Source organism: Sorex fumeus, unplaced genomic scaffold (assembly GCF_029834395.1).
Source record: "Sorex fumeus unplaced genomic scaffold, SorFum_2.1 ptg000109l, whole genome shotgun sequence".
NCBI classification, from domain to species: Eukaryota; Metazoa; Chordata; class Mammalia; order Eulipotyphla; family Soricidae; genus Sorex; species Sorex fumeus.
The window spans coordinates 3369706-3382365 of NW_026606166.1; the positions used below are offsets into that span (position 1 = coordinate 3369706).

The 12660-nt window shown below is 39.9% G+C and overlaps 2 protein-coding genes across 2 annotated transcripts; both read left to right on the forward strand.

Moving 5' to 3' along the window:
• The first annotated feature begins 451 nt into the window (after positions 1 to 451).
• LOC130042749 (olfactory receptor 10R2-like) lies at positions 452 to 1393 on the forward strand. The gene has a single exon (XM_056134942.1). It carries the CDS (start codon positions 452 to 454, stop codon positions 1391 to 1393), a length of 942 nt encoding a protein of 313 aa, XP_055990917.1.
• A 4870-nt stretch (positions 1394 to 6263) lies between these two features.
• LOC130042751 (olfactory receptor 10R2-like) lies at positions 6264 to 10293 on the forward strand. Its single transcript, XM_056134943.1, has 2 exons — positions 6264 to 6293; positions 9325 to 10293. Exons 1-2 carry the CDS (start codon positions 6264 to 6266, stop codon positions 10291 to 10293), a joined length of 999 nt encoding a protein of 332 aa, XP_055990918.1.
• Positions 10294 to 12660: the final 2367 nt, after the last annotated feature.

Sequence of the window (12660 nt, forward strand, 5' to 3'; positions counted from 1 at the left end):
CTGTCTCCATGGCAGACAATTTCCACCATACTCTTTCTCTACTTTTGGGCATTATGGTTTGCAACACAGATACCAAGAGGCTATCACTTTTGGTCCTTTATTGTCATAATTAACACAGTTAAAGGGCTTTTGGGGAATAACCGATTTTTAAAAATGGGGGCCCACTGCATAATTCTATAAAGAAGGGGCTGGTAGGACAGGCATTATTCCCGCAAAGGCCTGCATATCTCATGGACACATCCCCAAGTTCACTGCCAGATTATTGCAGACAAACAGCACTGGGGGAACATGTTCACTTGGAGTCAATTTGCAACACATTTCTGTCTCTCCTACGCCATTATTTCTCCCTCAGGCTGATGCTAATAACTGTGTGAAGGGACAGTGTCTGATTTCTCAGTTCCCAGATCTCCTGCCAAGATCGCGTTCCTTTGTCCCGTGGGGTCCTCTCTCCATGGCTAATTCCTCCCATGTGACAGAATTCCTGCTTCTGGGGTTCTCCAGCCTCGGGGAAGTGCAGCTCGTCCTCTTTGTGATCTTTCTCTGCCTCTATCTGATCATCCTAAGTGGAAATGTCACCATCATCTCTGTCATCCGCTTGGACCGAAGCCTCCACACACCCATGTACTTCTTTCTAAGTGTCCTCTCTACCTCTGAGATCTTCTACACCATTGTCATCCTGCCCAAGATGCTCATCAATTTGCTCTCTGTGCTCAGGACACTTTCCTTTGCCAGCTGCGCCATCCAGATGTTCTTCTTCCTTGGCTTTGCTGTAACCAACTGTCTCCTGCTGGGAGTGATGGGCTATGACCGCTACGCAGCCATCTGCCATCCACTACGATACCCCATCCTCATGAGCTGGAGGATTTGTGGGCAGCTTGCTGCAACGTGCATTCTCAGTGGCTTCCTAATCTCTCTTGTGGGAACCACACTAGTCTTCACCCTGCCTTTCTGTGGTCCCAACAAGGTCAACCACTACTTCTGTGACATCTCCCCAGTCATTCGTCTTGCCTGTGCAGAAACCTACATCAATGAGATGGTAATCTTCATCTGTGGGGTCTTTGTGTTAGTAGTGCCCCTGACTTTCATCTGCATCTCTTATGGCTTCATTGTCCGCACCATTCTGCGGATCCCCTCAGCAGAAGGCAAGAGAAAAGCCTTCTCCACCTGTGCCTCTCACCTCATTGTGGTCATTGTCCACTATGGCTGTGCTTCTTCTGTCTATCTGAGACCCTCAGCCAAGCACTCTTCTGGCAAAGACAGGCTGGTGACGGTGACCTACACTGTGGTCACCCCACTTCTGAACCCCATGGTGTACAGCCTCAGGAACAAGGACGTGCAGATGGCCATTCGCAAAGTGATTGGAAAGGCTGGGGTTTCACTGAAGACTTTCTAACAAAATCATTTTTAGCACTTAAGCCAAAGTATTCCCTCATGGTACTATAAAGTTTCCAGAAACTGTTTCACTGTGAGGCTTTGGAAATGTGTGACTGTGAATCAGATGAACAACTTCATCTCTGGGTTCAGGACAGAACTTCATTTTCAGGGCTAGGTGTGACTGCATTCATTCTGTTATTTCTATGCATAATTTCAAGCTATTGTCTGGAAGCATCAGGGAGGGCTCTCATTTTTTTGCTGTTAATTGAAATTTTTAAAAAATTTTTATTAGTGAGACACCATGAGGTACAGTTGTAGACTTACAAATTTTGTGCTTGGGTTTCAATTATACAATGATCAATTACCCATCCTTCCACCAGTGCCCATTTCCCACCACCAAGGATCCTAGTATCCTTCCCACACCCCATTCCCTCCATTTTATAATGTTATTGTGTTAAGTTTTGGGATTGCCTTGTTTTTTAATTGAGTCACCATGAGCTACAGTTATAAAACTTTCATGTTTGACTTTCAGTCATACAATGATTGAACATCCATCCCTCCACCAATGAACATTTTTCATTACCAATGTCCCCAGTATCCATCCCCACATCCCACCACACCCCCCACCTCTAGTGCAGACAATTTCCCTCTCACTCTCTCTACTTTGGGGCATCATGGTTTGAAATACAGATACTGAGAGGCCATCATGTTTGGTCCTTTATCTCTTTCAGCACACATCTCCCATCCTGAGCGATCCCTGCAACCATCATTGACTTAGTGATCCATTTTTACACTTTTTAATTTATTTTAATTTTTTAAATTTTGGGCCACACTTAGGGGTACTCGGGGATTGCGTTTGGCTTTACCCTCAGCAATTACTCCAGGTAGTGCTCAGGGGACCATATGGAATGCTAGGAATCAAACTCAGTTCAAACACCCTATTTACTGTGCTATTCTGGCCCCTCTGCATTATTTTTATTGCTGCTAAAGATATGGTATATTTTGTCTGTGACAATTGTTTTAAATTGTCATTTATTGACCAACTGTTTTTTAGGAACAAAGTCTATAACAAATATCTTTCTGTTGGCCATTGAAAGAACCTATTGCTCATTTAAGTTTATTTGTGTTAGTGAAAAAAGTCATTATATTTTATTTTAGACTTTTCCTGTTCTTTTTTTTGTTCGTTTGTTTGCTATTAGGCGACACCTGGTGGTGATCAGAGCTTATGCTCAGGGATCACACCTTGCAGTGTTTATGGGGAACATACGGAATGAAAACCCACGTAAACCATGTACAAAAGGAATGCCTTACCCCCTGTACTGTCTCTCTGACCCTCAGTATATTTTTCCCTAAATTTTATTTTATTTTTATAAAGTTGTTCAGAATAATTCATTACATGTAATATTCAAACACCAATCCCACCACCATTGCATATTTCCACCACCATATTTCGAATGTTTCCACCCCAAATCCCAAATTGTGCCCCCCAAAACTTGGCACATCAGTGGTGTAAAGTATGAGAGGTAGTATTGCGACCCAGTTGCACACTCCAGGAATTCTAAAATTTAGATTACAATAATACAGCAGATTCCCTCACGGAGGAGACTCATCTCAACCTGTGGAGAGCAGCTGTGAGAATGGTGGCTGTTGGGTTCTGGAGGTTTCAGCTGCTGGTGCTCTGATGGGTTCAGGACAAAACTCAACCCTCCCTCCTCCAAGTTGTTCCAGTGAAGACAGCCTGGCATGGAGTCTGGATGTTCTATGCTGCTTGACTATCTTTATTTTGAGCAAAATTTTAGTATGCATAGTAAGGCTAGTATCTTAATTTTTTAATTAAAGTATGTTATAATGAAACATAATTATTTGTTTTGTGATAAATTTACTTAGATGTTTTCATAGTATTAAGTTAAAATATTTTGCTACATTTGTTTTCATTGGCTTTATATTTTTAACAACATTGGCTTGTGGATTTTGTTATAAAATCTATTTTGCTTAAAAATGCTAAATAAATCTTTTGAGATTTAAAATACATATTCTGTGTCGATTACTGCTAAAACGATGACAGTGATAGAAATAAAAAATAAATAAAAGACAAAATAATTACCAAAACCAATCTAAGCAAGTCCTGAGAGATAGGACAAAGTTTTTAGGCACTTGCCTTGCATGTGGCTGACCCAGGTTCAATCCTCAACCCACATATAGTCCTCAAGCATTATCAGGGGTCATTTCTGAGTCAAGAGTATCCTGGCTATGTCCCAAAATAAAGGAATAAAAAAAGCAAAAAAAAATATGCTAATCCTTGAAGAGAACCTGAAAACCTTCAAAAGAGTGTAGAAGAAGCCATGGTATCCAAGCCATTGAATTCATCCAGGCAGCCCCCACATACCACTCAGACACTGGATGGCTGGATGTTCCACAGAAACCCTACTCCTATTTCAGCACTTCTCAAATAGCCACAGCAAACGAGCAGAAACAACTCTTTTTTGGTTCATCACAAGGCAATATTTAAATAAGTACAATAAAGTTGAATTATTAGAAAACAGAGCTCCACTGCTCTGTTCTAGTTCAGAGGCTGAATTGGATATCCTATATACAGCTTGCCCTTAGCCCTCCGAGTCATCTCCCAGCCCTAATTTATTGGCTTTCACATTTATGGTTTATGTGCTGCATGTCATGTTTATATTTTTGCAAAACTTAAATTCATAATAATAAATTTCCCCTATCGTTCTTTAGAAGTTTTATAACATCAACAAATAAGCATAGTATATTAGCAATTCCATTAATTTTCATATAGATAAAAAGGACAGATATCTTTAATCCAAATGCAACATTGTAAAGATTATTTTTCCACCATTGAATTCCCTTGACAAACTTGTAGAAAGTTAACTGATTCTAATTAAGTTGTAGAAAGTTAACTGATCAGTTTAATTTCTAGATATTCGACTTGGCACTTAAGTTTCTGTTTGTTTGGTTTTGTTTGGTTTTGTATCATATCCAGAGGTGCTCAGAGATTACTCCAAACTCTGCGCTTGGAAAACATTCCAGGGAGTGAATCTTGGCCTCCCACATGAAAGGTACTCAGTGCACTGAACAATTTGTCTGGTCTCTAAAATATAAAATTTAAATGTGTAATATATATTATATCCTACTCTAGACATAGGCTAAAATATTAGCAAATAAAAAAGGAGAAAAATATCCCATCAAGGTCAAAGAGAGCAGTAAATGGATGTTGAATGATTAAGACATGTGAATTTGTTATTCTGGTTGAAGAGAAAATCACATATAATCTTTCTGTTCAGTGGTGGACCTCTGAGTCACATATAATCTTTCTGTTCAGTGGTGGACCTCTGAGTCACTAACACAGTGATGTCACATCAGCCCAAAGGAACCTGTCTTACCAAGTCTGTCCTGATTGTTACTTAAATCCAATAGACCCCCTCTCCTACGCTCAACTGAATTGTGGTTGAAAAGTATTGAAACTGAAAGTCCTAAAGTGCAGTTTGCAAAACACAAAGATTTCTTCTCTTTTTTCATTTCTATTTCTATTGCAATGCTGATCTGATAAAAGTTTTTTTTATGATTTATCAATATGTTTTCCATATCTGTCACCTTGAAGTGTCATGGACTACTAGAGGGGAAGGATTGCAGTGTGGAGTGTGGACTGGCTGTCTAGCCAAGGGGTGCACTAGGCAGTGCTTGCCTGTTCAACATGTTTGGCAACAGTGAAGAGAGTGCCTTTTACCTCACCTCAAGGCAGGCTTAGAAAACAAATGTGGAGCAGTGTTTCCTCCAGTCCAGGACCCTGCCCTGGGTAACTCCAGAAAGTGTAGAAAACAACAAGATTTGGGGGGAAGACCCAGGCCCTCTGGCTGGGTCCATTCTCTGGCTTTATTTTCAATATCTTAGGCTAACCCTTGCTTAAAATCTTTCTTCCCTAGAGCTCTAAAAAGTATTGAATAATCTATGCTCCCCAAATCCCTGCAACCTTCCCTCAGCCTCAGATCTGCTCTTTGTGGTTGGTAACCCATATTTCAGCTCTGCCCACTGACATTAGCTTCTCCCCAACTGCCTTGCTGTGCTTCTCTGCTTTCAGGGATCAAGACTGAAAGAGATACCTTTTTCCATCCTCTGCAGTGAAAGAGTGAGTCCTAATTTGCCTAGTGAAACCTGTGGAGGCAAAGGGATTCTCCCTTAAGCCATAGATCTGAGAGTGTTTTCTCCTGTGGTCTGTCTTCCAGTCTCCTATATTCTAATTTGCAGTAGCCTTCAGCTACTAATGATCTCCCAGCAACCTGGGATTAATTTGGTGCATAATTGTCAATGACGGACCTGTGAGACTTGGGGTTCACATGTTTTCTGTATCCTCCTTACTTATTGAAGAAGGGTTGGAGGTGTGCCAAAAACAGCTGCTCTAATGGCTCCCTGGAGTGCAAGAGAGCGTGATTGAGCCAGCATGTTGGGCCACAGTAGATAAGAAACAAAAGAAAACTTCTTCCAAGATGCTTTGAGTGAATACTCTTTGGGATTCTTAGCAAAGCAAGGTAGGAGTGAGCTGGATGAACAGAGTGAGCAGGTGCCAGTAGGACCAAGGAGTAGATTGTAACCGTTTCAGGGGAAAATTATCCCAGACATGTTCTGAACCTCAGTCAAGTAGATTTCTGGACTCCAATTGGCTCATATTGCTTGGAGGGAGAGAACTTGAGAAAAATACAACCTTTTAGATTGTTCTTTGTGGTAAACTGAGTGGAGGTAGTATCGATCTACTAACATAGAAGTGTCACATTTTCATTCACATTGTCATTGTCACCATAGATTGTAATTTTAGAAATGCTCTAGGAAGCTCATGATTGCTCAGTTAGTGAAGGCAGGGAGGAAAACCAAGTGCATGGATGGAGAGTGACTGGGAAACCAATAGGAAAGTGAGTGTAGAGTTTAGGGAAAGACAAAAAGTGAACATAACTTCACCCACTGAGGTACAACAGGCCCAGGGCTGAATTCAAAGGCCTTAGATGTACCTCTATCTGCAATTAAGTGGGTGCTCATGGTAGAGCAGACAGTCGGCCAACTCATTTGCTGCTCTGTACTCTGAAAAGCCAATTCCTTAGGATATCTTCCATGTTCCTGAGAAAGCGCTAAGAGCAGTCACTACATTGGCCAACTGGTTCACTGCTCTCTGCTGATACTACTGTCTGAAGACTCTATTTTGAGCAAGAAGGAAGCAAGAGAAATGAGTGCTAATCAAAGGGTCTTTCTTTACAGACCTTCTGCTCTCTGGAACTTATTTCTGTGGATACACACTTCAACCCATGAAGCTCAGAGATGGGAAGACAGGTAAAATCTATTTCCCATGGGAAGATCCTGGGAGTGTTTGTTCTATTGACCATCAACTGATGGAAAAAGAATTATAAAATTCATAGTGATAATAATTTATAACTCTGTAATTTATTTTTAAAGAATCTTTTAGCAAGGCTTTCATGACTGTGGTTCAGGTGAAAAAACTAGGTCTGAATGGAATCAGCCATTCATATTCTTGGTTATGTATGGTTAATGCAGTTATAACTACAGTGTGATGCTAGGTTGTAACTAGATCTTGTTCCAAGATTTCTTTAAAATTTCACCTTCCGATGTTTGGAGGATCCTCCCAGGAGGGGAGATGCATGTAGAAAGTAGACTATGGACTGAACATGTTTGCCACTCAATGCCTCTTTTGCAGACCACAACACCCAAAAGGAGAGAGAGAACACAGGGGATTGCCCTGCCACAGAGACAGGGGGGATGGGGGGATGGGGGTGGGAGGGATATTATCCATGGTGGTGGAAAATGGGCACTGGTGGAGGGATGGGTATCTGATCATTGTATAATTGAAACCAAAGCACAAAAAATTGTAAATCTACAACTTTAAAAAAAAATAAAATAAAATAAAGGGAAAAAAAAATTTCACCTTCCCTCTAATGAGCTTAAAAATCACCTTTAATAGTAGCAAATGAGATAATTCAATGGGTGGGGCTTATGTTTTGCCTGCTGGAGACTAGGAGTTCAATCCATGTAGTTCCCAAGCACCACCAAGGATTGACCCCCTATCCCCTATACTCCCTCCCTCTGCAGCACAGATGTGGGAGTAGTCCAAATAAAGCTAATATAAACCAGGTTTCTTAAAGGTTTTCCAGCCATGGCACTTTTTAAGACTGAGAAACACAGTATAGACAAGTACTGTTGAAAACATCTTAGATTCATGGCACAGTTGGTTTTAAATTAATTTTTGGTTTTTGCACATTCAGAAAATTTTTGCTATTGCTACTCTTTTGTGACCCCCACATAATCAATTATGCAAACACTTATGGTTTTATGGTAGACAGTTTAAGAAACTAGGGTATAGGCCAAATTTTTTTATAAAATATGGATATTTATTAATTTAATTTATCAGTAAACATATGCTGTAAATGAATAACTTACTGAAAACAATGGTTCTAAGAGAGCATCTCAAAGCTTTCTGGTGTCTACTATTCGTTCTGCTCCACTTACAGAGGAAAAGAATACTGAGACATCAGCTTTCAGTCCTCTCAAAAGGGAAGATCCCAAAGGGAAAACACATAGAGGTGATGAGGGACAGCGGAGCAGGGGAAGCAGAACCCTTCCCCAGTGTGTAGGATGGCTCTTAGTTATTCTCTTAAATTGAGCTATAGTAATTAAAACCTTCACTTTTCAATCTACTTCTGTACTTTCTTCAGTTTTTTTAATTTTTTCCACTACTAATTCAACTGGGCTGGAGCAATAGCACAGTGCTAGGGTGTTTGCCTTGCATGCAGCCAACATGGCCAGCAGGAGTTGGATTCCTCCGTCCCCCTCAGAGAGCCCAGCAAGCTACTGAGAGTATCTCGCAGCACAGCAAAGCCTGGCAAGCTACCCGTGATGTATTCAATATGCCAAACACAGTAACAAGTCTCACAATAGAGACGTTACTGTGGCCTGCTCAAGCAAATCGATGAACAATGGGAGGAGAGTGAAAGTGACTAATTCAACTAGAGTTTGAGTGAATTAAGGAGGAAGAATTTGTCAGTGAGGAGAAAGCTGTCAAAGTGAAGGGCCAGGCAATAATAACTTTTATGAACCCCTGTTCTTTTGGGAAAACAATGCAGAGACATAATGGCTCACCCAGTGGAGAATTCTGATGGGTATGATTTATTTTTTTGGATGAGAGAACTACAATCACAGCTTAGTCAGACCATCTTCTTGGGCAGAAGTCCAAGTGCTAAATTGATCAGAAATGACCCAGCTGTGGAAAACGTGTTTGTCTGGTTACCTTTTCAGACCCAACAGCCTATCCCTATCTAAGGGTCTGTGCCCCTCTGCTGTCAAGTGGATGAGATAGAATGTATGAGATGGTTGAGGGGAGTTAAATCAACACAATTTTGTCAATAAGATAGGCAAAGTGAAAATTATATTGACATGTTGGTTTAGTAGCTTTCTGAAAATGAAACAGGTGGGGGTATTTTTTCATAGAACTTTAGGCAGTGATTTGCTTAGAGTATGCCTAAAGGTAAACTTAAGATCAACAACAGACACCTCATGAAAATGAAGTCTCACTTGTGCAGAAGCTGGTGATCTGCATGCTCTGCTTTGTGCTATAATATTCGTGAGAAACTCAGAAGACAGTCTATTGATGTCTCTAGATACAATAAGAAAACAAACACAGTGTATAGCAACTATCCTGGTATAATGTGAATTGCTGCAAAAACAGTTTAAGACATGTCCTATCTCAGTGCATGTGGCACTCTAGGAGATACCCAGACAGGGCAGCAGAAGACTCACAAGGAATAGGTGCCAGTCAGTCCTTAGCAACTCCGTCCATTGGTTCCCATCCACAGACATTTCCTACCAGTCAATGTCTTTCCCCCTTCTCGAGTTAATTGTGCCTCAAACAAACTGTTCCTGCTTTCCTCTTTTCTCTAGGTCAGGCTATGGGAGTCAACCAAACAAGCTAACTTCTCCATCATCACAGAGTTCTTCTTGGTGGGATTCTCCAATCTTGGAGATGTCCAGCTTATCCTGTTTGCTGTTTTTCTATGCCTGTATCTGATCATCCTGAGTGGGAACATCACTATTGTCACTGTCATCCACCTGGACCGCAGTCTCCACACACCCATGTACTTCTTCCTTGGGATCCTCTCCATCTCAGAGACATGCTATACCTTTGTCATCCTGCCAAAGATGCTCGTCAATCTTTTGTCTCTATTCAGAACTATCTCATATAACAATTGTGCTGTTCAAATGTTCTTCTTCTTGGGCTTTGCTGTCACGAATTGCCTGCTCTTGGGAGTGATGGGCTATGACCGTTATGTGGCCATCTGCCATCCACTGCGATACCCTGTCCTCATGAGCTGGAAGATTTGTGTACAACTGGCAGCTGCTTGTGCTGTCCTTGGCTTTCTTTTCTCTCTCACAGGCACCCTCTTAGTCTTCACTCTCCCTTTCTGTGGTCCCAACAAGGTCAACCACTACTTCTGTGATATCTCTCCAGTCATTCGTCTTGCCTGTGCAGAAGCCTACATCAATGAGCTGGTCATCTTCATCGGTGGAGTCATTGCACTTATGGTGCCCATGACTTTCATCTGCATTTCTTATGGCTTCATTGTCCGCACCATTCTGCGGATCCCATCAACAGAAGGCAAGAGAAAAGCCTTCTCCACCTGTGCCTCCCACCTCACTGTGGTCATTATCCACTATGGCTGTGCTTCTTCTGTCTATCTGAGACCCTCGGCCAAGCACTCTTCTGGCAAAGACAGGCTGGTGACAGTGACCTACACCGTGGTCACCCCACTTCTGAACCCCATGGTGTACAGCCTCAGGAACAAGGACGTGCAGATGGCCATTCGCAAAGTGATTGGTAGAGGAGGGTTTTACCCTAAAGGTCTAGGATGACAAAACTGCACACCTGTGAACACAACCTTTCTTAGAATGAGCAATAGTTAGATTCTTGACTATACTGTTTTTTTCTTATTATTTACCACCTGTAGTGAAAGTTTCTCCATGTATCACTTTGATAGACTTTCAGGTTACAGCCTAAAACTTGGGTTTATTGTCAAATCCAAGACACAAATATTCTAAACTTGCACAAGTATTTTTATTTTTCAAAATACTTATGAAATGACTTTAGTCTTTCCTATAAAAGATAGGTATTATATGGATTATGAATGGTTATCCATATAGAAGATTCCAGTGTCACAAGTTTCTGTGACGCAGGCATGTCTCAGTGGGGCCCTTCAAGAATAAAGCGGAATAAATCTAACTGAAAATTATTCCTATAACATGAACTGTAGTTGCTGGAAAAGACCCAGGATACCACTTACATGTGCTCTGATATTGTTAAGCCCACCCTCACTATTCACCCTCCTACTCACTGCCCACTGTTCAAGGTCTCTTAGTGTTGTAAAGTCATGCTCCAATAGCTTTATTCTTGAACCAACCACTGTCTCTGGAGGTGTATCTCTTGTACCTGGCATCTCCCTTATTTAGCTACAGTGCAGGTACTTGAATATAAAGGGTGCATGAAGACAGGTACAGAGTTATTTTTCTTGTCCAGAGTCTCATGTAACCACCACAAACAATCTTGCTGTTTATAGACTTAATTCTCTGCACAAATGTTTATTGTCAAATATTTCTCATATCAAGATAAGGTTTCAACATGAATATCAAAGAGACGCAGACAATAAATTCATAAGAAAGAGTTTACATAGTTGAAATTGTGATTAAAAATGAACTTTTAGAAGTTGACTTAATGTAATATATAGATATATATTAAGTTATAATGATACATAACTAAAACTTATATAATGTTACTTCAATAAAGAAAAGATTTAAAAGTTGCTTGGTAAAATTCACCAGTGAATTATTTGAATTGGAAGGTTTACTTGTAAAACATTCTTAAGTATCCAGGGAAATATCTCAAAAGGTTGAAGCACCTGCCTTATATGTTCGAGACGCTGAATTTAACCCCCAACACTTCATGGCCCCTTCATTATTGCTGAGTGTGGCCTTGTTGTCTCCTAAGCAGAGCCAGACCCCATGTAAATAAACCCAAGCTCACCTAAAAATCAGACACATGTTCTGGAAATGTCCTCCAGATCCTAATTACTCCTGGGGAGCCCCCATCACAAAAAGACTCTTTTAGTGGCGGTAAGAATATTCTGTTTACTTTTATTCTTGAATACACTTTGAAAGGACACCATTCAATTATATCTAATATACAATTTATTTTATCAAACACTTGTTTATTGAATTTCCATAAATGTCTATAATATATAATGACTAATATTGATAGTTTTCTTTCTGTTATCATACTCATTTCTCTAGAAATTCATCAATTAATTTATCTAACAAAATTGTCTTTGCTTTGTTTTGATTGATGTTCTCTTAATTAGTAATGTATATGTAGGCACATATATTTTACCTGACTTCTCTGATTTGTTTGAGGTAAGATTTTCTCAACAGTTCTGTGCTCTTGGCCCATCTTGGGGAAGGGCCCTGGACATCCACTTTGTCTTACTCTCATTGAGACCCAAGGGAACCAACCTCTATGAGGAAAGCATAAGCACATGAGAACAAGGATATCTGTCCCACTGACTCAGGAGCTCAGAAAACCCCAAGTGCCCCAGCAAAGTCCTGGGTAATCAGCATACAGACCACATTTTTATCTCCACTGGCTTTTATATTTGTACTTTTTCTCAAGTTGCAAAAGAATGTAATCATTTGTAAGAGTGATTATATTTATCCCAATAAAGCCACAATTCCATCAATTATGTATGGTAATGATAATCCAATGAGTATTTATTATTAATGTAATTTAATAATAAAATGTATCCAAGGGAAAAATTCTTGGAATATTTTAGAGATAATATTTTTGATAATATAAACCTAAGTGTGGTAATTGCAGGGTAATAGGAATTTACTATGGAAGTTTCAGAAAACCAAGAAAAAAGGGATGGAGAAATAAGACATATGTTGGATTAAACAACTTTAAAATACAATTTAAACATATTCAGGAATAGTTTTATATACTTATTGAGTGATCTCTCTACAAGTTGATAACCAAATCTTTATACTTATCTATGTTTTACAAAATTGAAACATATTAATTTTACATTATTTTAATATCATGACTATTTGATATAATAATTACTCTATAAAGAACTCTTTAGTATAATCCTCATAGCTTAATTATGTATTACCGACATATTCTGCTGATTTTGGGCTTTTACATTATATTTATTAACTTACTTAGAATGTTGA

Coding starts and splice junctions, on each gene's coding strand:
- LOC130042751 (XM_056134943.1), top strand. CDS start 6,264: ATGGAGAGTGACTGGGAAACCAATAGGAAA. Junction 6,294..9,324: donor ACTGGGAAACCAATAGGAAA/GTGAGTGTAGAG, acceptor TCTTTTCTCTAG/GTCAGGCTATGGGAGTCAAC.
- LOC130042749 (XM_056134942.1), top strand. CDS start 452: ATGGCTAATTCCTCCCATGTGACAGAATTCCTGCTTCTGGGGTTCTCC.